At 46.8% G+C, this 25,972-nt stretch overlaps 1 protein-coding gene across 4 annotated transcripts in view; it reads right to left on the bottom strand.

The window, feature by feature from the left end:
- Positions 1–25,972, bottom strand: part of SPRING1 (SREBF pathway regulator in golgi 1) — a 219,734-nt gene that overhangs the window by 165,033 nt on the left and 28,729 nt on the right. Inside the window, exon 6 of one of the 4 annotated variants that reach the window (XM_036874917.1) lies at positions 1,324–2,441. The exons of the other annotated variants lie outside the window; for them this stretch is intronic. Coding sequence (XP_036730812.1) covers positions 2,205–2,441 — 237 coding nt within the window. The 3' untranslated portion in view covers positions 1,324–2,204. Of the gene's footprint in view, positions 1–1,323; positions 2,442–25,972 lie in introns of those variants that run through there. 4 annotated transcript variants of the gene reach the window in all.

The following is a 25,972-nucleotide window of genomic DNA, read 5'->3' as shown; positions in this document are numbered from 1 at the left end:
GCTGTTGGTGGGAATGTAAAATGGTGCAGCCATTATGGCAAACGGTATGGAAGTTCCTCAAAAATTTAAAAATAGAACTACCATATGATCTGGCAATCCCACTTGTGGGCATATATCCAAAAGAATTCAAAGCAGGATCTTGAAGAGATATTTGCACATCCATGTTCACTGCAGCATTATTCGCCATAGCCAAGAGGTGGAAGCAACCCAAGTATCCATCGACACATGAATGGATAAAGGAAATGTGCTATATCCATACAATGGAATATTATGCAGCCTTAAAAAAGAAGGAAATCCTGTCACATGCTTTGACATGGATGAGTGTGGATGACATTAGGCTTAGTGAAATAAGCCAGACACAAAAGGGCAAATAATGTATGACTTCATTCATATGAAGTATCTATCTAAAATAGTCAAAATCAAAGAAAGAGAAAGGAGAAAGGTGGTTACCAAGGGCTGGGGGGAAGGGGGCAAGAGGAATAAGTGTTTAGTGAGTACAGAATTTCCATTTTGCAGGGTCAAAAACTCTAGAGAGGGCTTCCCTGGTGGCGCAGTGGTTAAGAATCTGCCTGCCGGGGCTTCCCTGGTGGCGCAGTGGTTGAGAATCTGCCTGCCAATGCAGGGGACACGGGTTCGAGCCCTGGTCTGGGAAGATCCCACATGCCGCAGAGCAGCTGGGCCCGTGAGCCACAATTACTGAGCCTGCGCGTCTGGAGCCTGTGCTCCCCAACGGGAGAGGCCGCGATAGTGAGAGGCCCGCGCACCACGATGAAGAGTGGCCCCCGCTTGCCGCAACTGGAGAAAGCCCTCGCACAGAAACGAAGACCCAACACAGCCATAAATAAATAAATAAAAAATAAATTAAAAAAAAGCAACAGTCTTTAAAGATTAAAAAAAAAAAAAAAAAAAAAAAGAATCCGCCTGCCAGTACAGGGGACATGGGTTCGAGCCCTGGTCCGGGAAGATCCCACATGCTGCAGGGCAACTAAGCCCATGCGCCACAACTACTGAACCTGCGCTCTAGAGGCCGCAAGCCACAACTACTGAGCCTGCATGCCACAACTACTGAAGCCTGTGTGCCTAGAGCCCATGCTCTGCAACAAGAGAAGACACTGCAGTGAGAAGCACGCACACTGCAACGAGGAGTAGCCCCTGCTTGCAGCAACTAGAGAAAAGCCCGTGAGCAGCAACGAAGACCCAACACAGCCAAAAATAAATAAATAAATAAATTTATTAAAAAAAAAAATTCTAGAGATTTGTTGCACACAATGTAAATACAGTTAACACTACGTACACTTAAAAATGGTTAAGATGGTAAATTTAATGTTATGTGTTTTTGTTTTACCACAATAAAAAAAAATTAGCAATTACCTATGGTGGAGGAGGGTAGACTTCAATACTGAACTGTTCCCGTATCACTGTGATCATTAGCTTAATTAGAAATGAGGTTTAAACATCTCAGAAAGAAAATGTACATTTATTAGATAATGGGATTATACTTTTAACAAATTTTTATTTATACAAATTAAATCCAGAACACATTGTTTATACAAAATGAGCATCTGAGGCACACTCTTGCCTTCACAAAAATCATTGTATTCCATAGAACAATCTATTTGTGAGCAGGAAGGGATCTTTAAAGATTCCAACAGTCTCCTTTAATTGAAGGATAAGGACTCTGGGGGGAAGGCCTGCTTCTCCCAATACCTGTTGGGAGGCACAGTTTCATCAGTTCATTTCTTTATGTCCACATCCGCTGCTCAGGGACTATGTCTGCTTTGCTCGCTATTACATTCCCAGCGGCCAGAGTAGTGCCTGTCCCAAAATGGGCTTTCATTAAGTGTCTGTTGAATGAATAAACGAGCATGGGAACGGATATACCAGTGAATGCTGCGTCATGGGGATCCATGAGAATGCATCACTACGCACATCTGTGTCATTTCAACACGTTCACTTCTGTGCATGTCTGCATTGCTAATGTGTGTTTCTGTGGACTGACCATTTATTCTTAGAAATGACCTAAACAGACAATCAGGGGCTGCCAGTGAAGATAATTCTATTGAGGCATCAGGCATTGTATTATTGTATTCTATAAATAAGGATACCAGGTGTACAAATTAACCTCTTAAGTTATGGAAGACTAGTTGTGGGAGATTCTCTGAGAACAAGAGATCCAGGGTCAAATGAGTTTGGGAAATTTGGGATTAAACGGAGCTAAGGAGGTGTCTAAATGTGGGATGTCTCTGAGGCTTTAAATGCCAAAGTGCACGGTCAGTCTTGAAATATGGAAAGAGGAGGCAGCAGTGCTCAAACTCATTTGATGCTGGGCCCCTTCTGGATCCCTCCTTTGAGGAGGATTTTGCAATATATGCTGGTAGACGCTGAATCAGAAGATTTTGCTTGGAGTCAGAAGAATTCATCCTGGCTGGGATTACAGCGAGCTGGAGACAGGCAGAGGCATGCAGAGTTAAAGAGGTTCCTCCTTTTCATTCATTCATTCATTCACTCACTCACTCAGCACACATTGTTAAATGTGCACTAAGAGCTGGGCTTTGTGATAGACACTGAAGATATGAAGATGGATGAGAAATGGGCCCCCTTCACCCTCACACAGTCCAGGAAAATCTGAATATCAGGGCTCCCTGCTGCCCGACCAAACAGACTTAGGCCAAAAAGTGGAAGTTATAGGCTCAAATATTTGAACCATCCAGAGAATGGGGGAGGGCAGGGAGGTGAAATAAGAAATTATTATAAAGGCCCAAGAAACAGAGGTGGCAGAGGGAGGGTGGGATCCAAGAAAGAGTCCACCTGTGGAATACTAGACTTGTCCCGTCAACCAACAGGTGACCCTAGAAGGCTATTTTATTCCAGGCACTTCAGGGATACAGGAAAATAAACACAAGACATGATCCTGAGCCTGCAGGAGTTTATATCTAATTGATCCACTAACTATCCATTAACTATTCTCAACAAGGCTAATAGACTTTGTCAGAAGAAAACACATCCCAGGACTAAAGGGACAGAAATGAAAACGGCACTCGGACCCAGGCGCACAGAACGCAGAAAGGGAACAGAAAGACTGGCCAGCTCCTTCAGCGCCAGTTGTTACAGATGTGCTGCCTTTGAGGACCCAGACAACAACTGGGTGACAGATGGAAACGCTGTACCTTTTTCCTTCCACGAGAACCAGAATAATTCCAGAGTAAGAGAGGAAGGAAATCGAACAGAACAAGAACAAGGGTGGGGTGCAAGTGAACAAGCTAAATGGGACAACAAATGACAAGGCACAGTAGCAGCCGCCAAGTCGCGCTGTGCCGGAAGCAGAGAACCGGCCCCAGGGTCAGGTGTGACTGCAGACACTCAGAAGGGCCGATGACTTCTGCAACACGTTTTGGGAGCTGCGGCTCCCTAAAATGGCCTTCTGCCCCCTCCCAATCACTTCCTGACCCCTAAATCAAACAGCAGCCGACAATGATGTGAACTACAAGTGCAGGTTGAGGGGCACACGCACCTGTAGAGGAAAGAGGTCGAGACAGGGGTGAAATTCAAGGTTGATGTTCTATTAGTTTCTTCTGCAATCTGTGGGTCTTAGGGTCACTAACCCAGACCAAACGTTCCCTCGGAGCCTTCTGGGCTGTGTATTGGTTATCTGCGCTTGCTTGTGTGGGGCTGGGGAGAGGAGGCTGCCAGAGAGACTGTGTCCTTTCATCTGTAAGCGCTCGGAAGCCTCCTGTAGGCAGCTTTGGAAACCCAGTCCCATGGACTGCAGCCTATGTTAGGACACTCACAAGGGCTGCTAACGCACAGGAGTGTGAAAGGGTGAGAAGTGAAGGCAGGGGAGGGAGGGAGGTGGGGAGAGTGGATTGCTGATCCCTCCAGAAAGAGAAACAGGAAAGGAAATCATCTGGTTTGGGTTTGGGCCCCAAGTGATTTTCACGCTGGGGAAAACTCCCCCAAAATCCTCAACCAACCATGACACTGTTTCCCCCTTGTACACTTTTAGGATGTCACCAGGTTCCTTATCAGACACACTCACCTTCTTTAGACTCATGCATGGCTTGGGCCTGAGGGGCGGTACTGATGGCAAAATGCACCCACGGTACTCAATATTCTGAATGTGATTCACGACTGCTTTAACAGAGTCTGCCCCCGCCCCCAGCCCCACTTGACCACAATCTCAGGAGCTTGGGTTTCAGAGTTACTCTTATTTTACTGACAAGAAAGCTGAAGGTAGAAGGGAAAAGTCCCCTGTCAACCAGCCTACAGCTGACAATTCAAACACCAAATATTCCAACTCCTGTACCTCCTAAATCCCTCTAGGCCAGGGGTTGTCAAACTACAGCCCGCAGGCCAAACCTGGTCCAAGGCCTGCAAGCTAAGAATGGTTTTTACACTTTTAAATGGTTGGGGAAAAAAGCAAAAGAAGAATATTTTGTGAGACATGAAAATCATATGAAATTTAAAATTTCTGTCCATAAAGTTTTATTGGCCAACAGCCATGCCAACTCATGACGTAGCGTCTATGGTTGCTTTTGTGCCTTAACCGCAGAGCTGAGTAGTTGCAACAGAGATTGTATGGCCCAAAAAGCTGAAAATATTTACTATCAGGCCCTTTATAGAAAAAGTGAATTCCCCAGGGGCCAGTGGTGTTGGCTGCTGGACATTGAGACCCTCCACGGGAACCGCCCTCAGAGCTGCTCGCCCGAGATTCTCCGCCGCCCCTGGGGCAGCCCTCATCCGGCAGCTGCAAAGGCCCTGCTCCCTGGCCTCCACTGGTGATGTTTCTCTAGGGAGCCCCATGGGAATGCCTGACACATCTGCTGCATCTGCTCGGTCCTGCCCTCACTTCCTTACAGATGCTTTTCCCCAGAGCACACTCCCATAAATCTACACACAATCTCTGTCTCAGAATCTACTTCCTGAGGACCCGATCCAGGATGGGGGAGCATAACAAAATTTGGGGGCAAATATTGTCTTTTCTTCTCCACTAACCACAGACCAGCAGCCATGTCTCAATTTCTTCTTGACATGAGGATCACTGATGCCTGACCAATTCCAGACCGGTTCTCATTCTGTTGATTAGATTTAATAGAGAGAATTTGGGGGTGGGGAGCATTATGGTTTTCTAGTCAGCTTTTCCTATTGATATCTTCAGAAGTCATTCAAACCCCCCACTTGAAACTTTTTTTAAAAATATTTATTTATTTATTTGGCTGCACCGGGTCTTAGTTGCAGCACGTGGGATCTTCCTTGAGGCATGCAAGATCTTCATTGCGGCATACGGGATCTTTAGTTGCGGCAGGTGAGATCTTTTTTTAGTTGTGGCATGAGGGATCTTTTTTCAGTTGTGGCATGCCAGGGATCGAACCTGGGCCCCCTGCATTGGGAGCTCGGAGTCTTAACCACTGGACCACCAGGGAAGTTCCCCCCTGCTTGAAACTTATCGATGATTTCCCACTGCCCTGGGGTAAAGATCACAATGACATTCATGGCCCACATGGTCCTGCCTTCTCTCTAGCTTCACTTTATCCCTGCGTCCCCTTGTCCTCTGCACTACACGTCACTGACACTTTCCAAGGGTTAGTTCCTCAGCCACAGGGCCTTTGCATATGCTGTCTCCATTGCCTGGTTCACTGAATTAACTCCTGTTTATTCCTCGGATCTCAATTCAGTTGTCTCTTCCTCAGGGCAGCTTTTCCTGGGCTGATTTCTCCATCAGACACAGCTGAGAACCCACAATACCTTTAGGGGCCCATGAGAAAAATAATTAATTTCTTTTAAAATCAGAAGAACAAAGTGATTATAATAACAACTATATATTGATGAATCTAGCCTGGGTTTATACTAACTCCATTGTAAAATGTAATTTTTTTAATGAGAACGGGATCCACCAAGGCCTGAATAATGCAGCGTGGGCCTTTTCTGACCTCCTCAACTTCCCAGCACCACTAGGTCAGGTCTCCCCATTAACTGCTTGCAAGGTGCCCTGAACTCTTCCATCAGAGCACTTACTGCAGTTCTCATCTTGTATCTGTCCCCTAAACTGCAAGCTTGACGAGGGCAGGAACGACATCAGACATGCTCTGACAGCATCGTGTCTGACATGGCACCTGGCTCATCTTATAAGTTCAGGAGATACACGCTGCAGGTGTGAGGGAAGGCAATCCACCTGCACAACTCAGACTACCTTTCAAGCAAGAACACTCACTCGATTTGCTTTTAACTGCCCGCCTCGCTGGCGGGTCCAAGGGGAGGAGACAGGACGGAAACCAAGAGGAAAGACTCACAATGGACCTGGGGGAATGGACCTTGCCAAACTTCTCCCCTTGGGGGGGTTGCAGGGAGGGATGACAGAGATGGAGTGTAAACAAACATTTCCTTGTCTGGTAGGTCATTTTGTAATTATGTGCAGGTCAAGCACTTAGACTCCCGGAAGTCAGACAATATCTGCTTCCAGAGGCCATTAATGCTTAAGGGCCCCCCGGAGTGAAGGGGGACTTTCATTAGCAGGTCTTGGCCTATTCGGGCAGGAAGCGTGCTAAATGACAGTCCGGAGTGAAACACCGGAGCAAGCAAAAAAGCAATAGGAAGGGGCACTGACCTCAGAGTTCAGAGAAGAGGAGGGGAACAACACAAATATATTATGAACTCGGGGAACTGGCCAAGCCAGCTTGAATCACTGGGCAAGGTGCTCTGGGGGAAAGTGGTGAGACTTGGCAAGAGGACTGGAGAGTGGTGCCTGGACCCCCGGGACGGTCTGCATGGCCACTGGTGCTCTCTGCTGATGGGAAATGCGTGGAGCCGGTTGGAGGACAACAGAAGACCGTTAAGAGAAAGCAGATGAGGCTGCTGCCAGATGTGGCACTTGGTTCTCACCACCTGGCTGCCCTCATTCATTTCCACTCAGCAAAGGTGGAGGGGACTGTCCAGTTCACCTTCACTGGTGGGGTTACATGGATGGGGTTGGAGAGTGAAGAGGATAAAGGGGAGGCCTGACTGGCAGCCCAAAGGAAAACATAACCACACCCCCCCCCACACACACACACACAACCCCCAAGTGGTAGCAAACAGGATGGATCGGTGGCCACAAGCCAAGACCTCTGGGTTCACACTTGACTCTGGATTGGTGGCAAAGCAGTCAGGCTTCCCTTTGCCGGAACGAGGCAGATTATGGGAAGAGGCACCAGCATTCTTAAAATTCCCCTGTCCTCACAGACCTAAAATTAGCAAGACTGTTTACACTGCTGGATATGGATTCTGAACTTAATATTAGTAAATAATATAATAATGATCCAGTGCTCCGATGTCTGAACTGCAGTTATCTTTGCCTATGGCAACTGACTGCCAATGCATTTAATAGGCTGTAATTATTACTAATTATGTCACTGTCCTTTGTATTCAGGGATGACTGATATTGTACCTGTACCTGGCAAAGAGCACCAAAGAATGAATCATATAATCTTTTTCTTTAAACAACTTTTTGAGATATCATTCGCATACCATACAACTCAGTGGTTTTTGGTACATTCACAGGGTTGTGCAACCATCACCACAATCTAATTTTAGAACATTTTTGTCTCCCCTAAAAGAAACCCTGTACCAATAGCAGTTAGTCCTGAGTTCCCATTCCCTCCACCCCCTGGAAACCACGAATCTCCTTTCTGTTTCTACAGCTTGCTTATTCTATACCTTTCATATAAATAGAATCATACAATGTTATCTTTGGGGACTGGCTTTCACTTAGCATCATATTTTCAAGGTTCATCCATGTTGGAGCATCTACCTGTGCCACGTCATTCACTTTCATTGCCAAATATTATTCCATTGTATGGATATGTCGCATTTTGTTTATTGATTCATCAGCTGATGGACATTTGAGCTGTTTCCACCTTTGAGCTATTATGAGTAATGCTGCTGTGAATGTTGGCACGCTCAACCAAGTAACATCTAAAATTGCAATTGCACTGATTATCCCACAACTTCAAACCCTGCATATCTTTCTTCTAATCTAACAGTGTATGAAAACACACTATGCTTTCCATCTTATCTTTTCCTAAAAGGTAGTCTTGTGTGAAGGGATCATGGCAGCCTATGAGTTGGAATAGTGGAATTTGTGAAGAGACAACACCTGAATGATTTGGAAAAACAAAATTGCTTAGCTAGGCAATGCTTCTTATGTGACAACTTTGCGATGTGCGTGAATTTGCACATCTGTACACTTATGAGACAGGCCATATGCAAAAGGTGCAAACCTGGGGCCCAGAGGCCAAATTCATCCCCACAGGCATGCTGGGTTGGATAAAATTATTGTATCCAACATTTAAAAAATACGATAAAAATCTTGATTTCTGCTTTCTCTTGAAAATGTAGGAGCTCTAGCCTCACAAGTACTTGCCCTTTCAGATGGGGTCACCCTATTGCAGTTGCCAAGACCCCACGGTTCCCTTTCATCTCCCTGGCTCTGAGGCCAGGCTCAGCTGTCATGGATCATTTACAGGCACTGTTGTTTTCATGATGCTAGAGAACCATCTCTCTGCAGCCAGGCCTCCACCAAACATGAGAAAATCTAGCTGAGCAAACTTCAAGACAAATGGAGAAAGCATATTTCTTTATGGAGAAAAAGATTATTCCTTTGTGATTTAATATGCACAATCATATATGTATGATTTATATAGATAGTATGTATCACTCCTGTCTGATGCCCGTCTGTCCTCTATAGGCACTAGAGTCTGCAACCCTAAGCCTGCAGTCTTTTTTTTTTTTTTAATTTATTTTTCGCTGTGCTGGGTCTTCATTGCTGCACACGGGCTTTCTCTAGTTGCGGTGAGCAGGGGCTACTCTTCGTTGCAGTGTGCAGGCTTCTCATTGCGGTGGCTTCTCTTGTTGCAGAGCACGGGCCCTAGGCACACGGGCTTCAGTAGTTGTGGCACACGGGCTCAGCCGTTGTGGCTCACGGGCTCTAGAGCGCAGGCTCAGTAGTTGTGGCGCACGGGTTTAGCTGCTCCGCGGCATGTGGGATCTTCCCGGACCAGGGCTTGATCCCTTGTCCCCTGCATTGGCCAGCGGATTCTTAACCACTGCGCCACCAGGGAAGTCCCAAGCCTACAGTCTTTTCATATGTGTTTGTGGCATCTCTCCTATCTGAGCGTATCACCTAGGTTCTCCGAGGACCATCCCTCTAATTTCTTTTTGTATCCACCGCCCCTGAGACTATCAACCTCCTATGGGACTATCAACCAAAGATGACTTGATATATAACAGGCTGCCAATTCCAATGAAGTCTTTGAAGATGATAATAGGTGCATCCATTAAGCACTTGCTGCATGCCTGGCTCTGTTCTAAGCTCCTTAGGTACTCAGGTACTCAGGTTTTCACCTACCCCATGACAAACAAGCTAAGTGAGTTGTGCAAAGTCACCCAGTAAATGGTGGAGCTGGGATTTGAAGTTAGGCGGTCAGATTCTGGAACCTACCCTCTTGACTACTAGTCTAGATGGCTATTCTAGATTGATTTTTCTTGGGTGTGAGGTCTCTTTTTTAACCAAGTGAGAGAAACTGAAGCACGGAAGTAGCCCAAGTCTCACCCAGGATCAAATCAAGCCTGAGTGCCCAGGACTTTCTTCCATGTGAACCATAAGTGAATTCCCTGGTCTGTTCCTTGTAGGTACCTGATTCTGCTTTATACAGACCTTCCCATTCTGAGCCCATCTTTAGTATCTCAAATGTCAGAGGTTTGGGGATAGTGGTAGACAACATTTTTGGCAGGTATAAGAACGCATTCAGAAAAAAAAAGGTTAGAAGCTGCCTTTTCCCATTAAGAGTTAAAAAATAAAAAAGCCATGTCCCACAAGGAGATGAATTGTAATTCTTACAACTTCAACTGATTACAGGCTGAGACATATGAATAGCAGCAGAGAGTGGCTGAGAGTTTCAACTTTCCATCCGCAGAGCTCGTTGGGGTTCGTCAAGTGCAATCACACCCATTTCTCCCTTTACTCTAGAAACCTCTTGAAATAGCTCCTGGGTTAAGTATTGTGATCACCCACCTTCTCTTCACAGATGGGGACAGTGTGGCTCAGAGACGTGGAGGGATGTACTCAACAACCCAAGGTCACAATGCACCAAATGAGCAGCAGCTTGGGGGTCAGAATTAGTTGATTCCATACAATGTGACAATTACCAAGCTTGTGCCAGGGCCTGAGAGCAGCACTGAGAATATGCGGAGACAGATAAGATGGACTTCTCTCCCTATGACGATAAGGCCTCTGTGTTTGGTTCAGATATGCACCCCAGAGGAGTCCCTGTTCCTCCAGGTGCCCAGAGGGCTGGCCACTCGGGGTTTCTGGCAGCCCCTGGGGGCTGAGGCCCCACCGTGCCGTGGCGCTGGCCCGCCCTTTGGAAATTCTCCCACCAGTTCCAGCCTTCTGCTAGTGGTCCCCCCCTAATCCGGTGAAGCCTGGTCACCAAGGAGTCCAAACAGGTTCCCCTCAAAGCCAAAAACTGAGCCAGACCCCTATATCACTCCTTACACCAAAATAAATTCCAAACACACTAGCGTTCAATTTAAAAATTAAAGCCATAAACAGGCTAAGGAGAAAAAAATTGGTCATTAAAAAAATATATAATTGTGGAGAGGAAAAGGCAAACACAAAACCCAACAGCCATAAAGAAAAGATTAATATATCTAACTACATAAAAATTAAAATCTCCTCCATGGTGGAAAAAAAATACAAATGCAAACGATAAACTAGAAAAATATTCGTAACACATTTCTTTAGCATTCAAAGGGCTCTTATATATCTCTATAAAAAAAGACAAAGCCAAAACACAAAATGTGCAAAGGACACGGAAAACCAGTTCATAAAAGAAATATAAATGGCCAAATAAACACATGAAAAAATGCGCTCATAATGCATGCACGTTAAAATGAGCCAATTTTTCGGCAGGAAGATTGTCAAAGATGAATTGGTTGATAATGCCCAGGAAGGGTGAGGATGTGGGGCTGGTACTTTCACACATTCTTGGGGAGGGTAAACTGGTGCAGATATTTGGAGCACAATTTAACAATATCTCTGAAATGTAAAGTGTGCATACCTGGTGACTAGCAAGCCCACTTTAGTAATTTATTCTACAGTACATTGGCTCTAGCACTGCAAGGTGTACATACAAGGATGTTCCAGCAGCAGCACTATTTGTAGGCGAACATTAAAAAAAACCCAAACATCTATCAACAGGCAAATGATGAAGTAACTGAAGTTAAGTATCCAGCCATGTAAAAGAATTAAGTCTATATGTGTTGATCTGGAGAGATCTCCAAGGTATGCTGATATCCCCAAAAAAGCAAGACTCGAACACCTTCAGACTGGCCCTGACTACCAGTGGTATCTCCTCTCTTGCATTATTTCAATTCCAGCCTAACAGTCAGGGCTAATTTACTAACTGAATGACCCTGGGTGAGTCACTCAATCTCTCTGTGCCCCAGGTTCCTCCAAGTGAATGGGGACTGTACGCACTTGCCCCTGTCAAAGGATTCAGTGGGATAATACAAGAAGCACTTAGGTGAATCTGGGGCAGTTGGTAAGCACTATCTAAATATTGGAATTTTTTTCAATGACCATGAAGTGAAAGAGCAAGAGATAGAACGGTGTAGATAGCACTCTTCGTAGCTTTTGTACTTACGGGAAAAATAGACATCACATGTGCAAAGTATGAGCTTGCACGTGCATAAACACAAGAAGATGGTGACACTGGAAGAAAACAGAGAAACTGGGGACAGCAGTGGGAGAGGGACTTTCCACAGTAAAACCCTTTTTAATGTTGAACCATGTACATGTATTAGCTGTTCAGAAATAGACAAAATTAAAAATTAAAAAAGAAAGTTACACATAAATACATATCCTTATACCTGAATAGAAAATTTCAGGAAAGCTGTACAAGAAATTGTTAACAGTGCTTACATCTGGGGAATGAGATGAGCTGGAAGACGACTTTTACTTTCGTTTCTCTTTTTATACCACATTATTATATTTTTTAATCTCAGATGCCTATGTGAGCTTTATAGCAAAGAACAAAAAGGCATACCCAAGCCAAAAAAAAGATAAAGAACAGAAAAAGGCTCTCTTTTCACATCACTTATGAGACTCGTCCTCCCTAATGGTCTAGTTCTTTCAGCTAAGCAGCCAGCCATCCCGGAGGCTGGGCAAGAAGCTGGATGGGCAGGACTTGAATCTGACGGCCGGTCAAGGTTCTGGGCACAGTCTGGCATAGGGTATTTCTCCCATCCCACCTCCCATTGGTAACGGAATCAATATCCACTTAAAAACCCATGCTGGCTTCCCACTGCCTACAGGAAAAAGTCCAAACTCTATAACACAGCATGAAAAGTCCTTTGCAATCTGTCCCCCTAACCTCTCCAGCTTCATCCTCCACGTTCGAGTCATACCACGCAGTGCGGCACTGGGGGAAAGCATGGCGGGCACGAGGGACAGACAGGGCTGGGGAGAAATCTTAGTTCTCCACACATTAGCCTTAACCTCTGCTGAGCAATACAGTCTCCCCCCAGCATCATCTGAAAAACAGGGATAATACCACCTACTCCGTGCAGGACGTTGGAGGATTTAATGAGAAAGCAAGTTAGCATACTGTTCGGTATATAATCGAATGATGCTATTTGACGGCCTTAGCACTTTTTTTGTTACCTCTTCTGGTTTTGGTAGAAGCTCTTCCTTCTATCCCCTGATCTCCTTCCTCCTCTTCTGCCTGGCAAACTTCTCATGAAGCCTTTCCTGACTCCCTCTCTGACTTCCCTTAGTATTAATTCACTTGCCCATGGTGATACTCACCACTTTGTATTATAATTATGTTACCTAGGGCATGAGCGGTGTCTTACGTATCACTTAGTACAGATCTGGGCAGAGTAGGTGCTCAGTAAATATTTTCTGAAAGAATACATTTCATCACCTACCCTCAGTGAACCTCTGGATACCACCTTTACCATGTTCATCTTAAGAAGGGGATTAACTGAGAAAAGGAAAATAGGCTTCCAATTCAAGAAAGCAGACAAGGGCTGCAGTCATCTCCCCATGGCCGGTCTTTCGTCTCAAAGAAAGTTGCACAGAACTTTGCCATGGGTTTCTTAATGCTTCGTCATTTCTCACTTCTCAGACTTCCCTTTAATGTTTACCTGTTTGCATACAATGTGACCCCTGGGCACCATAACACTGCCTTCTCTTTCAAATGAAATGTTTATGACAAATGGAGAAGCAACCCAACCATTTTGCTTTCCAATTACAGATGCACTAGGGCACCAGCACCTGAGAAATATCAACATTGTTCTCTTCCTGTCTTCGACCCCGGAAAATGTCAGAACAGATGTTTCTAAACTGTGTATAAAAATAAACAAAGCCACAATGAAGGGGTCCCTGGCTGGCTCCCACATGCCCAGCGTCAGCCTGGAGTGCGGTTCAATGGCTGTGGTAGAAATGCAAGAAAGGAAAAGAGAGCTGGGTGGAGAGAAGGGGGTCTCAGCGCCCTGAGCTGAGGGGTGGGCACTCTCTGATGCCTGCCTGGGGGGGCGGGGGGGCGGGGGGAGGCTTGGCAGTATTTGGATCCTTGCATTACTCTGGGATCTGAGTCCCCTCTGTCAAATCGAGCACTTTGTAGCATAGATTCCAGGGCTGGTGAAAGGAATGAGAGAATGGGGGAGTGGAGGAAGGAGGGTGCAGGTGAGGACAAAGAAGCTGCATTTATCCAGCAGCCCCTATGTGCCTAGTGCCGTGCTGGGGACGTTTGCATATACGATCTCATTTCATCCTGATGTCCCTTCTGGGAGATGGGCATTCCCATTCTTCAGATAAGGAAACTGAGTCCAGAGAGGGGGCACTCAGTCAGAATTCCACCCAGCTCCATGGGGCTCCAATCCCAGCCCTTGTTCCACTACCCCCAGCAACAGACTGGGGCAGGCCCTTGCCCTCTACAAGGAGGGAGCACTTGCCCTTTGGGTGCCCATGAGCTTTAGTTGGTGGAAGCCAGTGACTCCCTCTTTCTCTCCTCTGCCCAGGCAGCCCTGGCCTTCCTTGAGGCAAGAGGAAAGCCGCCTAGAGAAGCCACATCCTAGGGTAGGGGAGAAGGCCGTACTGCCCTCTAGCATTCGACGGACCACACACACCTCCGCATCTCTTATGGCAGCTCTTTCCATTTAAAGCTGCCCCAGATATCCATTTTAATCAGATTTTGACTTAATAATAATGGAGAAGCACCCTTGTCATTCACCCTGTCACCCATCCAGAATTGTAGGGGTGGCCCTGGCCCAGCAGTGATAATGCACATAAAGAGGTCACGTGTGGAGACACCCAGGGAAGTCCTTAACGGCCCTGGGCACTCAGAGTTATTGGAATTAGATTCCAGGGCTCTCTTTCTTTTAAAAGGCACATCCATCAACTTTAGTACAGCAGAGGCTCTGATCCCAAGCACATCTTTGCTGAAACACAGTGTTCTGAGCAGGTAAACACTGCCCCTAACCCGTCTTTAAAGACACAATGACTCACCCACAAAAGCTGGGCAGGAATTCCATGTTTGCTTGGTGGGGGTGGGGGGGGGGGAATGGAGGAAGGGGAGTCCTCTGATGGGGAAAAACCAAGGTTTATGCATAATTGATGCAAGATGTCATTTTTTGGATCAGATGAAAGATTTTCTGGTCTCTATCCTGCTTAAGAGAATTTATAAATTTCTTTTTATCGAGTAAGTGCTCAGCAATCAGAAAAGAATCCAATTCCAGATAAGCCCATACTTTAAAACAGAATCTTAGGCACCCCCTCTCCCCCCACCCCAACAAGGGAGGGATCCCAGTTTCAGAACACTCATATTGGCTCTGCAACTTTCTGGAAATTTCCCTGACCCTTGTTTGCCTCGGCTTCTCCTACTGTAAAATGGAGCCATGCGTTAGTGAAGAGGTTCGAGATATAAGGCTCTTAAAGGTTTCAAGTACCCTGGGCTTGGAATTCTCATTACAAAAGCTCGTTTCACCTTCAAAGCACTAGAGCATTAACTAGATCTGCCTAATTACATTGCAGAGAAATGCCTTGCATTTATTTCGCCTGAATGTGACAGAAATTGGGGTGGTCACCTGTCAAAAATGTTCCTGTGCCCGAGTGATAGATACATAAACTTTCAATCTTATCTGATTATCAATGAAGGTTTTGTGTGGGTTTTTTTTTTTAAGGTCTAAATACTGGGTGCATGATAAAAGAACAGTTCCTTTTTGCAATATGCCAGCTGTCAAGGGTTTCCAGGCAAGATATTATTTCTTATAAATAGATATGGACAATAGATAATGTCTCTATTAATATCACTGAAATGTGGTCCTCTCCTGCAGCTCACCCGAGACGGGACAACAGTGTATAAAGAGGCAGATGCCAGACGAGAGACTTTTTTCTTGTGACAGTTTGAGCTCCTGTGCCGCAATTAACTTTTTCTCCCCCTCCCTCTCTTCCTTCATCTCATGCAATGCGGTTCAGTAAAAGAGGGCCTGTATTTTCCTCTTGCTGATGGAAGTTGATTAGCAGTCAGGTGGAGTGATGCTCAGGGGACAACACAGCGGATTAATTAAATCACTTCTACTGGCTAAGTGGTGACACTTTGATTTATAGCAGAGCTCACTCAACCAGACAGCAGCTTTTCTTGCATGCCGAAGGAGAGAAGGGCCACACTGGCCACTGGTTGGAGGCCGAGGGCTTTGCAAACTTTAAAGACAAGCATCCTAGTCATTAAAGCAGAGGACCCCCGCTGCGCTCTTTTCTCCAGGGCAGGGGGACCTGCAGGCTCAGGAGAGGAGCTGGAAAGAATGGAGCTGCCGAGGCAGGCCAGCAATCTAACAAAAAGCCAGGGGATCCGTTTTAGAACACGAAGAACTCTATCACACCCCTGCAGAAAGCAGGTTTGAAATGGCTCAGTGCAGTTTTCTCTAGGTTTGTCTCTACCAGAAGGGTTCGTTAGCATCGCACCTCGGTTTGCCCTAAAGACATAGCCCTAGGACAGTCCTGTCAAACTGATTCAGGGGCATTTGTGACTATTTTCCATCACAGCACGGGGTCTTCTCAGTGAGGAGCCCTCAGATCAAATGCACACAATAGCTGTGCTCCTGGTGGTATGTTTTATGTTATGAGCTGGATACATCTTGTGGCTAATCTTGTTTCACTCCTTGCTTGGGCTGCTAGCAAGCTCAGAGGTGACCATGCAGCCCAAACTGCAGGCCCTCACACATGCCCCTGTGTATGAATGCCTTATGGACTGCATGCAGAAGTCTCTCCCAACTCTCCCTTTACACAGAACACTTCTGTTTATCTTAAAATGTTTGGGGGAAAGCTGCCTCCAATTCCCTTAGGAACAAGGTCATATAGGATAGTTGTCAAAACCCTAGACTGCACACATATTAAGCAGACTCTAGTTCTCTGATAACCTGTATTGGAGAAGGGTGCTTGTTAAGACACAAATTCCTGGGTCCTACTGCAGACTTTCTGAACCGGAATAGGTCAAGACAGGGCCCAGGAACCTCCTAAGCAATCCTGGAATGTTTGAGAACTATAGTTTTAGAGTGAGACATTCCCAAAACCAAATCTCAGCCCCACCAATTAACAGCAAGTCACCTCAAGCAAGCCCCTTCATCTCTCCAGGCTCCCTTTCCTCAACTATAAAATGGCATTGGTGAGAATTAAATTCAATGTCTGTAGGTAGGCAAACACCTCACGTGGCCAGCTGGAAACTGTAAGATTCAATAAATGGGAAGCGACCCAAGTGGCCGTCAACTGATGAATGGATAAGCAAATGTAGTATATACAGAAATGAAATATTATTCAGTTATGAAAAGAAAGTTCTGATACCTGCCACAACAGGGATGAATCTTGAGGACATTATGCTCAGTGAAAGAAATCAGACACTACGGAATAAATATTACATGATTCCACTTACATGAGGTACCTAGAGAAGTCAAAGCCATAGAGACAGAAAGTAGAAAGGTGGTTGCCAAGGGCTGGGGGGGAGGGGAGTGAGTGTTTAATGGATACAGTTTCAGTTTGGGAAAATGAAAAGAGTTCGGGAGCTGGATGGTGGTGAAGACTGCACAACGATATGAATGTACTTCATGACACTGAACTGTGCACTGAGAAATGGTTAAAATGGTAAATTCTATATTAGGTACATTTTATCACAATAAAAAAATAAAATAAATGATAGATATTGTTACCACTCCCACCACAAACAAAGCAAATTTATTTTGGACCCCCCCCCCCATTTCCTGCCTTGCTCCCTCGGATCGTCTACAATCAATTTAGCAACAAAGCATCTGGTTGAGGGGTGGAAGGAGAGCCAATGAGGAATGGGAAAGAAATGACAGTATCCGGCCTCTCATTGCTTTTTCTTTAACCCAGGAGTCCCAAAAGTCTCCAAGATGCCAGAGAATGCTTATCCCAACTGTGAAGGAAGCTGATGCAACATCAAATATTAAAAGGGTAGAGGAACTGGCATAGCTTTCCATATAAATGAATCTACTAACATATATGAAGATTGCTTTTAAAATTCAAATATAATTATTTTTTAAAAGGCATCCTGTGAGCTCTGTCTCTCTCCCAACACTGACACTTCTGGGCCCCTGTCATGCTCCAGTGAGGCGCCTGTTGGCAGCCATCCCAAAGCACTTTGTAACATGCCCTCCAGATCCTAAGTGAAAACTGATCAAAGAATTGGCACCGGCAAAGACAAGACTGAAATCAGCTCTCAAAGGGGTGGGGCTGAGCTATTGTCCCTCTTTGTGGGAACAGCTGCTTAACGGGGAATTGGAGCGGCGTGATTATAATATGCAGACGGGCCGCTCTGTTAACAGAAGCCGGCTTAAAGTACTCCGGGGGCCTCCACCTTGCGTTTTGGCAAAGGGCTCTGCGAGGATGCTGTGTCAAACCTTTTTGAAAATGTCTCCTTGACACGGAGGGTGAGTGAGGGCACCGGTGAATCTCATTACAGCCCCACACCTCCCTCTGCTGTTCCCCTGCTCCCTTTTCTTGGCTGCTGCCGAGGGGGAGCTGCACGGCGGGGGCGGGGGGAGTCATCCTGGCTCCAGTTTTAATCAGGACAGAGGAAATGCGGGAAAGGAGAGGACCTAGGAGCCCAGCTCCTGAGTCCTGTGAGGGAGGGTATTTGTCAGTCTGTGGATTTGCAGATTCCCCGGGGCGGGGCGGGGGGGGGCAGGAAGATGGAGTTTCACCCAAGTTCTTATAAATGGTAATACGTCACTGAGAAATTCATCTTCATCGTGCTCAGCACCATCCCAACACTGGGGACCTCAAGGAGCCCCGTGGACACCCCTGACCTCTGGTTTCGCAGGCCAGGGGAGGGGAGGGAAACGATCCTTGAGGCATTAGGTTCTTCCATCTGACATAATCCTCCCCTTCACCAGAGAAGGAAACTGCACTTCAGGAAGGTTAAACCAATTTTACAGAGGTCTCCTAGGAGAAAGTGGCAAGGCTAGGACACACCCCCAGTCTGTTTCACTCTAAGGCATTTTGTTTGTGGGTTGGTTTTGTTTTTAATTGCACCCGCCCTAAAAAAAAAATGCATTTCTTTTCTAGGGGGAAAAGTTGGCTGCTCCCAAAATCCTGCCTGCCCCAGTTCGGAAGGATTTCACTGCCTCCTCCACCCATTGGCAGCTAAAAGGCCCCCTGGCCTCCGTCTCTGCAGTGACTGAGGAGATGTGGAGGGAGGGGGGGGGAGCCGGGGAACAGTTTTAAAATGAATACATGCATGTGTCTCTCCTGCTAATCACTGGAATGCATTTTCAGGAGAGGTGAGCAGAGGGATTAGCTGCAGGACTCCCATTAATGTTAACTTTATTTCAGTAATGAGGTGCCAAGGCATGGAACAATCACGGTGGCTAATACGGTGTAATCACAGTGATGAGATACGCATGCTGGGAAGGGAGGGAGAGGGGGTGAGAGTCAGGAGGGGGAAGCTGCTTGCTAGTGGGGACGATGACACCAAAGAGGCAACAGGAGCCAAATTCGAGAGGAAAAGGGAAGAGGCAGGTGAACCCTGCTGAGGGCTGAGCTGGCTGAAGGAAGGCGCCGCCGGTAGGCAGGAAATAACAACAGCAACTCCTCAGTGAGGACTTACATTGGCCAGGCCAGGTGAGGAACCCTGCTCATTTCATGGCATGCTCAGGAGGAAACGGAGAGCTGGGTATTATCCCCATTGTAGAGATGAGCAAACCGAGTTTTTAAAAAGTTAAGTCATTTGCCAAAGTCACGTGGCCAGTGGAAGAGTCTCAGTTTGAAGTCAGATTTCTCATAATTGCTACACTTTACAGTATGTCCCCTCTGCTATGAATAGAGGATGGGAGAAATAACATGCAAACACCAGAAGCTAGAAGAATAGCACCAGAAGGAGGAAGAAGTGGCTTTGCACATGGCCAACCCCCCCCCCCATGACGCTGGTGCACGGCTGTGTTCGTAGGGCTCACCACACCCAACCAGGGCCATCCATCTGGATGTCTTGGTGATGCTGAGAGAGGGGGATGAAGGAAAGGAGGAGGATCGCCCTCATCAGCCAAGTTCCAGGTACCACCTGTAGCCAGGAAAGAAATCCTCAACGCACCCACGAACAGAAGCTAGAATGTTCGCTGGCTCTCCAGACCACACAAACCCTTCAGTTCGAGAAATGTCTGCTGGCCAGAGACCATTTACTCTCAACAGAGCCTAGTGTCTCTTCAAGTGTGGTCTGCAGGCTCATCTGGGCGCCCCTGGAAAATGCACCTTATCCCCGGAATAAACACTTCCAGGGAGGGGCTCTGTAGCTGCCCTTCCACCAGAGCCCTGGCTTAGGGTTCCCAAAGATTTCTCTGTGCTTTAAAGAGCTTGCAGGTGTCCAAGGCATAGCATTTCGATGTCTGTAACCAGTTAAAACACACTCTGCCGGTCAGTCCTGCCCCGATCCATGACCCCATCACCTCACGGGTTGCTTAGAATCATGAAGTTCATAACATTCAACATAATTACGGAGCACCTACTATGTCCCAAGCTCTATTCTATGCCCTGAGAATATAGCAGGGGAAAAATCTAAGTCCTGCCTTCCTAAAGCCTGCATTCCAGTGAAGAAGACAAACAGGATGTCCTGTCGGAGAGCGCCGTGAAGAAAAACACTTGCAGGACAGCAGTGATTCTCAACCAGGGCGATGCTGCCTCTCAGAGGACAGTGGGCAATGTCTGGAGACATTGTTGGTTGTCACAATTGGGTGGGGGTGGGGGTCCACTGTCGTCTGGTGGGGAAGGGAGAGGGATGCTGTTCAACATCTTATAATGCCCACGACAGCCCCCACTGCAAAAAATCGTCTGGCCCCAGATGTCACTAGTGCCGAGGCTGAGGATCCCTGGCGCAGAGAAGACAGAGGTGTGCTCTTCAGGGTAGGGGTGCGGGAAGGCCCCTGGAGAGGGACATTTGAGCAGAGACCCAGGGGAGTGAAGGACGTCTATGGGCAGAGGGGAGGCGCACACAGGGCACAGCACCTGGTTGGACTGGGGATTTCAGTGTAAGTGCGAGGGAGCCTGGGGGTTCCTGGCAAGATGGTGAGATGCTCTCGCTTACCTTTCCGGAGAGTCCCTCTGCCTATGGGGAGCAAAGGGGAGCAGGAGGACCAGCTGGGAGGCTGCTAGCATCATCTAGACCAGAAACGTAGGGGCTTGAACAAGAGCAGGAGAGGCGGGGTGGCAAGAAGTGGTCTGGTGCAGAACATGCCGTCAAGGTAGAGCCTTTGGGACTTGCTCATGGATTAGATGAGTGTGTGACAAAGGAGTCAAGAGTGATGCTTGGAGCCCACTTTCCACTAGGTCCCTGGTCCAAGTGCATCCCTGAAAAACGTGACTCCATGCCCCCCTCCTCCCCTTAACCCAGTGTTTCTCAACTAGGACGACTGTCCCCTCCAGGGAACATTAAAAGGCCGTGTCTGGAGACATTGTGGGTTGTTACCACTGGGAATGAGGGCTGCTACTGGCACCTAGTGGGTAGAGACCAGGGATGCTACTCAACGTCCTACAGTGCACAGCAGAGCCTCCCCCTCTCCCACCTCAAAGAATCATCTGGCCCCAAATGTCAACAGTGGTGAGGCTGAGGAATCCCTCCCCACCCCTGCCCCCTGCCACATCCTCTCACACAGGGCCCGGCCCCACCAATTTAGGAGGACTTCATCAGAGCCTGGAGATTCCGAATCAATGCACGTCAGTGGCTAAGGTCCATATTAACTACATCTCACTTGCTTCTGATGGTGACACAGATCAGATGCTGCTGCTGTCGCCGCTGCCACCACATGAAACAAGAGTGTTGGAGAGCAAATTCATTATCCAGCTGTTAAGAGCGACAGCATATACACGTCTCTCTCAGACTGGGGGACCTGGGAGCCAGCCCTGCTGTATGACTAAGTGGCTGCCAGCCTCCTCCTCCCTGTAACCTTGACGCGCCGGGGCAGGGCCTCCAACGCACAAGCTAAAAATCCAAAAGGCAACATCGGCGGCAACAAATGGATGGGTTAATTTGTTTCATGCCCCTGTCGCTAGCAGACTTTCATGGTTTAATATCCCAGCTGCTAGGAATCAGATTCGGCAGAAGGAAGAAAATGTGACGTCGATGTAGAGATCCGATTGTATTCAGTTGTGTTTGCTTAAAAACCGGTTTTGGGTCCGCAGGTTATTCTGGCTGGCTTGGACCTCTAGCAACAAGCTATCACACTTCCAGGTGGTATCTTTAAGGAAAGCTAATTAGGATTCTTGGCACTTGTAGCACGAAACGTTTTACAATTTTCTTCAAAGCAATTTGCCAACATTAGCTAATTAAAACACCCAGCCTTCCGTTGAGGGACAATGGGAAGAAAGTAGAATCTTCATTTCTGAGCATCTGCTGGAGGGTAAAAGCTCCGAATTCCTGTTGCTTCCACTTGGTGGAGGTCTTTCTCTGAAGGTGGCCTTGCATGGTTGTTAGCAACCTTCTAGGGATCACTGAAAAGACTCCATCTTTTCTAGCACTTTGTCTCTAAAATAAAGGACAACCCTAAGAAGGGAGTTTGACCAATTAAGATTGGTTCGCTAAGCCAGAGGTCAGTACACTACAGCCTGCAGGCTGAATCCAGCCCCCGACCTGTGTAAATAAAGTTTTATTGTAACACAGCCAAGCCCATTTGTGTACATAGTGTCTTTGGTCGCACTCAAGCTACTCAAGCTACGACAGCGAAGTTAAACATTTAAAACAGAGCCCGTATAACTTCAAAACTGGAAATACTTACCTTCAGGCCCTTTACAGAGAAAGTTTGTTGACTCCTGCACTTCACATCTGCCTTGACCGTGATCTTCCACCTGGGAGGGTCAAACTGCCCCTGGCCCTGACCAGGCTTATCTCATGCATCCATCTCCAGGTGTCTATGTCATCAGTAGGGCTTCTGAGATTCTGCACTCTAGGCCGAAACAAGAACCAGCACACCCACGTGGGGAGAAAACCTTCTTCGTACAGGACAAGGGGCTCAGCCTAGACATGTGCATGCTGTTGGCAGAAGGGCAGAGAGGGCCCGGGAAAGAGCACAGATGGCCTTCATTTCAAGTCACTTCTTGCCTAAGGCCATTGCATCGCATCAAAATGCAGGGCTGGGTCTGAGCCCCACTTCCTGGCTCCTCGGGCCTGGTAAGCCGCATCCCCTCTCATGGATCGTTTCCTCCTGTGTAAAGTGGGAAACATTCCTGCTTTGCAGGGATGCTGTGCTGTGTTTCACTACGTCTTTCGAGACTCCATTGTCAATGCTGCCACACAACGCTCCCTCTACCGAGGGCCAGAAGGGAGGACCGACCCCCGTTAACCGGTGTTCCCCCTATTCAAACCCCCCATTCCGGTCCTGGCCCCGCAGCTCTCCTCCCAGAGTCTCATTACGGTTATTAGCACAAGACCCCAAATGAAGGCTTTTGAATAAGTGTCCTTGGACAGGAGAAGGGTTATGTAATTTTAAAAAGAGGGGAATTTGAATTTACTCCGCCAGTGTAAAAGTGACAATTAGGAAATGTCAAAACCCAATAGACTCTCCTTTTTATTTCATTTTCATAAGAATCGCAGGGCCAGCCTTCCCCTGCAATTCATCCCCAACATCCCTCCCTCCCCAGGCCCCACCATGCAATCTGAAAATTCCGTGTTCGGAATTCACTCCCCTGTGTTGAGTACCGCCCACTGGGTAAGGCCTCTAGTTCAAGGAAGAGCACAGGGATGGAGCTCGCCAGGTCCCAGGGTTGCCTAGGATTGTTGGGAGGGGTCAGGGGTCACCAATAGAGTCAATTCCTCTGGTCCCGAGGTGTCCGACAGCAGGACTGATGTGACTTGTCGGCTTGGGGGTGGCAGAGACATTCTAGACACCCCCTTCCATTTTTCCCCCAGCCTCACTGGTACATGCTTATCTGCCTTTGTTTGTGTGGAGTAGCTTGAAGGGTCCTTATTCATCCAGGACAAAACTGCTTTACGAGGGTAAAGAAAAACTCTACTGTTGGAAACATTCCCAGCATCCCCCTTATAACAAGGCCCCTCTGCCAATCGGCCCCTTGAAGAAGGAACTGGGGAGGCAGAGCTGGGGGTGACCGGCAGATAGGAGAAGGGCCCTGCCTACAGATGCTGCACAGGCCTTTCAGAATCAGAGGACAATGCGTGTGTGTCCCACAGACTCGCAAACCGCCATGGGCAGGACTGGGGACCTGCAGCGTAGACCACAGAGGGCTCAAGCAGACCACTAACTTAGGGCATCTGAACAAGGAAACCACAGACTGCTGCCAAGTGGCCAGTCTTTTAGCTTAGTCCAAACACCTCATTTCACATTTTGGATCCACTCAGCTGCACTGCCCACTAGAAGCTTCTGAAGGTAAAGGGGCTTAACAGCTTGTTCACCAGCCTGAAAGTCACAGAATCATAGCAACTCAGGGTTGGAAGATGGAAATGAATATTTGCTGAACGTGGCATGTGCAAGAAACTTTACATAATCTATTTAAGCCAAAAAGAGCCTGTGAGGAGGGTACTGTCACGCCTGTCTTACAAATATGAAAACCAAGCTCCAGAGCAACTAAGTATTAGGGTAAAATGACGCTACTCGTTAGGGGCAGAATTGGAGATTAAGCTCAGGTCTTTCTGGCTGAGCCTGGCTCTCCACTCTGGCTTCCACTTCCTCCGTGGGGATCCCAAGCACAACACCTCTCCCCAACACACACACCAGCCCTTTGCAAAGCTTCTTGTACACATTTTAAAAACAGCTTTATTGGGACATAATATAAATATAAAATGCACACCTATTTCAAGTGTATTCTTAGTATATTTCTTAGTATATTCAGAGTTGTGCAGCCACCCCAACATGTGTTGTAATGGAATTATACAACATGTGGTCTTTGGGGACTGGCTTCTTTCACTCAGCATCATGTTTTCAAGGGTCGTCCATGCTGTAGGCTTGTGTCAGTACCTCATTCCTTTCTATGGCTGAACCATATTCCGTCGTATGGATAGTCCACATTTTTGTTTACCCATTCATCTTTTGACAGGCATTTGGATTGTTTCCACTTTTTGGCTGTTGTGAACAACACTGGTATGAATATCTGTGTAAGTGTTTTCCTGCACATTTTTTAAAAAATCACATTTTTACTCCTTTTATTAAAGGTTGAAAGTTATAAACACCTGTTCTCTCATTGAACAACACTGCAAATATTTGTTGAAATGACGAGGCATTTATGACAGGAGAAGCAGCTGGATGTGGTGAAAAGAAAGTAGGTCAGGAGCCAGGGCACAGAATTTATTTTTTTCATTCATTCAATAAAGACCTATTAAAATACACTACAAGGCATTATACTGGGTTCTAATGATTTTACATCCTGACTATTCTATCATTCATTAAAAGAAAAGTTTTTGCCCATTCTGTCCTAGAAAACAAAGGTCAGTCATTTATCTTTCCAAGGCCTCACTCTCATCAGCAAAGTGGGGACAATACATACACCTGGGTATAGCTGGGAGGGCTGGGAGAAGAAGGTATAATGATACACCTGACAGTCCTAGACTATCAGGGACTCAACAAATATGATAATATGACCCATATGACAAGAGAAATGACTTGCATTCATTTTCCTTTCCTCACCTAAGGTAAAGTATTGCTTTCTACTCAATGATGAAATGTTTCACACACCAGGAACTGCCTGTAGAATGAGAAACACACAAGCTTCCCTGCCTTATAGAAAACAGATTTGGTTTTCATAAGTGGTTGAATCTTTAAATGCTACCTCCAAAGGTGGAAAAACCTTTTAAAGCAACAGAAGTAGGTCAGAATGAAAACAATCAGTTGGTACCTGACAATCTACCACGGAGAAGGGAAAAAAGGAAAAGACCTTCCACAGAACGTTCAAGTTCCTGGCATTGCACTTTCCCATCTTTGCCAGAAGATGGCGACGTGGTCCCACAAGGTTGCATTAGTGCAACGTTGGCAATGGAATCACAGGGACAAAGGGCACCTGAAGTTGTGCTGCTTGGAAACTTGTTCACCTTGTCAATTGCACTGCAGAGGTCTGGGCATCACTAAGCACATTCCAAGGGAGAAAAAGAGACATGAGGAACAATGATGTGTTTACAAAGGCTACAGGGATCTGACGAAATTTGCAAATGGCTTGAGGTCTAACTCCAGATATCACCAGAATAAAGTTATTGGGGGTAGAGGTAGGGATAAGGGCATTAAAACATTGTGCAAGTTAGTATCAAATAATTATCCCTTTATGTTACATCTATTCCAAGGAATATTATCATTCATTAAAAATCAAGTGGTGGGCTTCCCTGGTGGCGCAGTGGTTGAGAATCTGCCTGCCAATGCAGGGGACACGGGTTCGAGCCCTGGTCTGGGAAGATCCCACATGCCGCGGAGCAACTAGGCCCGTGAGCCACAATTACTG

Source organism: Balaenoptera musculus, chromosome 14 (genome assembly GCF_009873245.2).
Source record: "Balaenoptera musculus isolate JJ_BM4_2016_0621 chromosome 14, mBalMus1.pri.v3, whole genome shotgun sequence".
In the NCBI taxonomy this organism is placed as follows: Eukaryota; Metazoa; Chordata; class Mammalia; order Artiodactyla; family Balaenopteridae; genus Balaenoptera; species Balaenoptera musculus.
The sequence above is the reverse complement of the archived record's forward strand: the minus strand, read 5'-3'. Positions and strand labels throughout refer to the sequence as shown.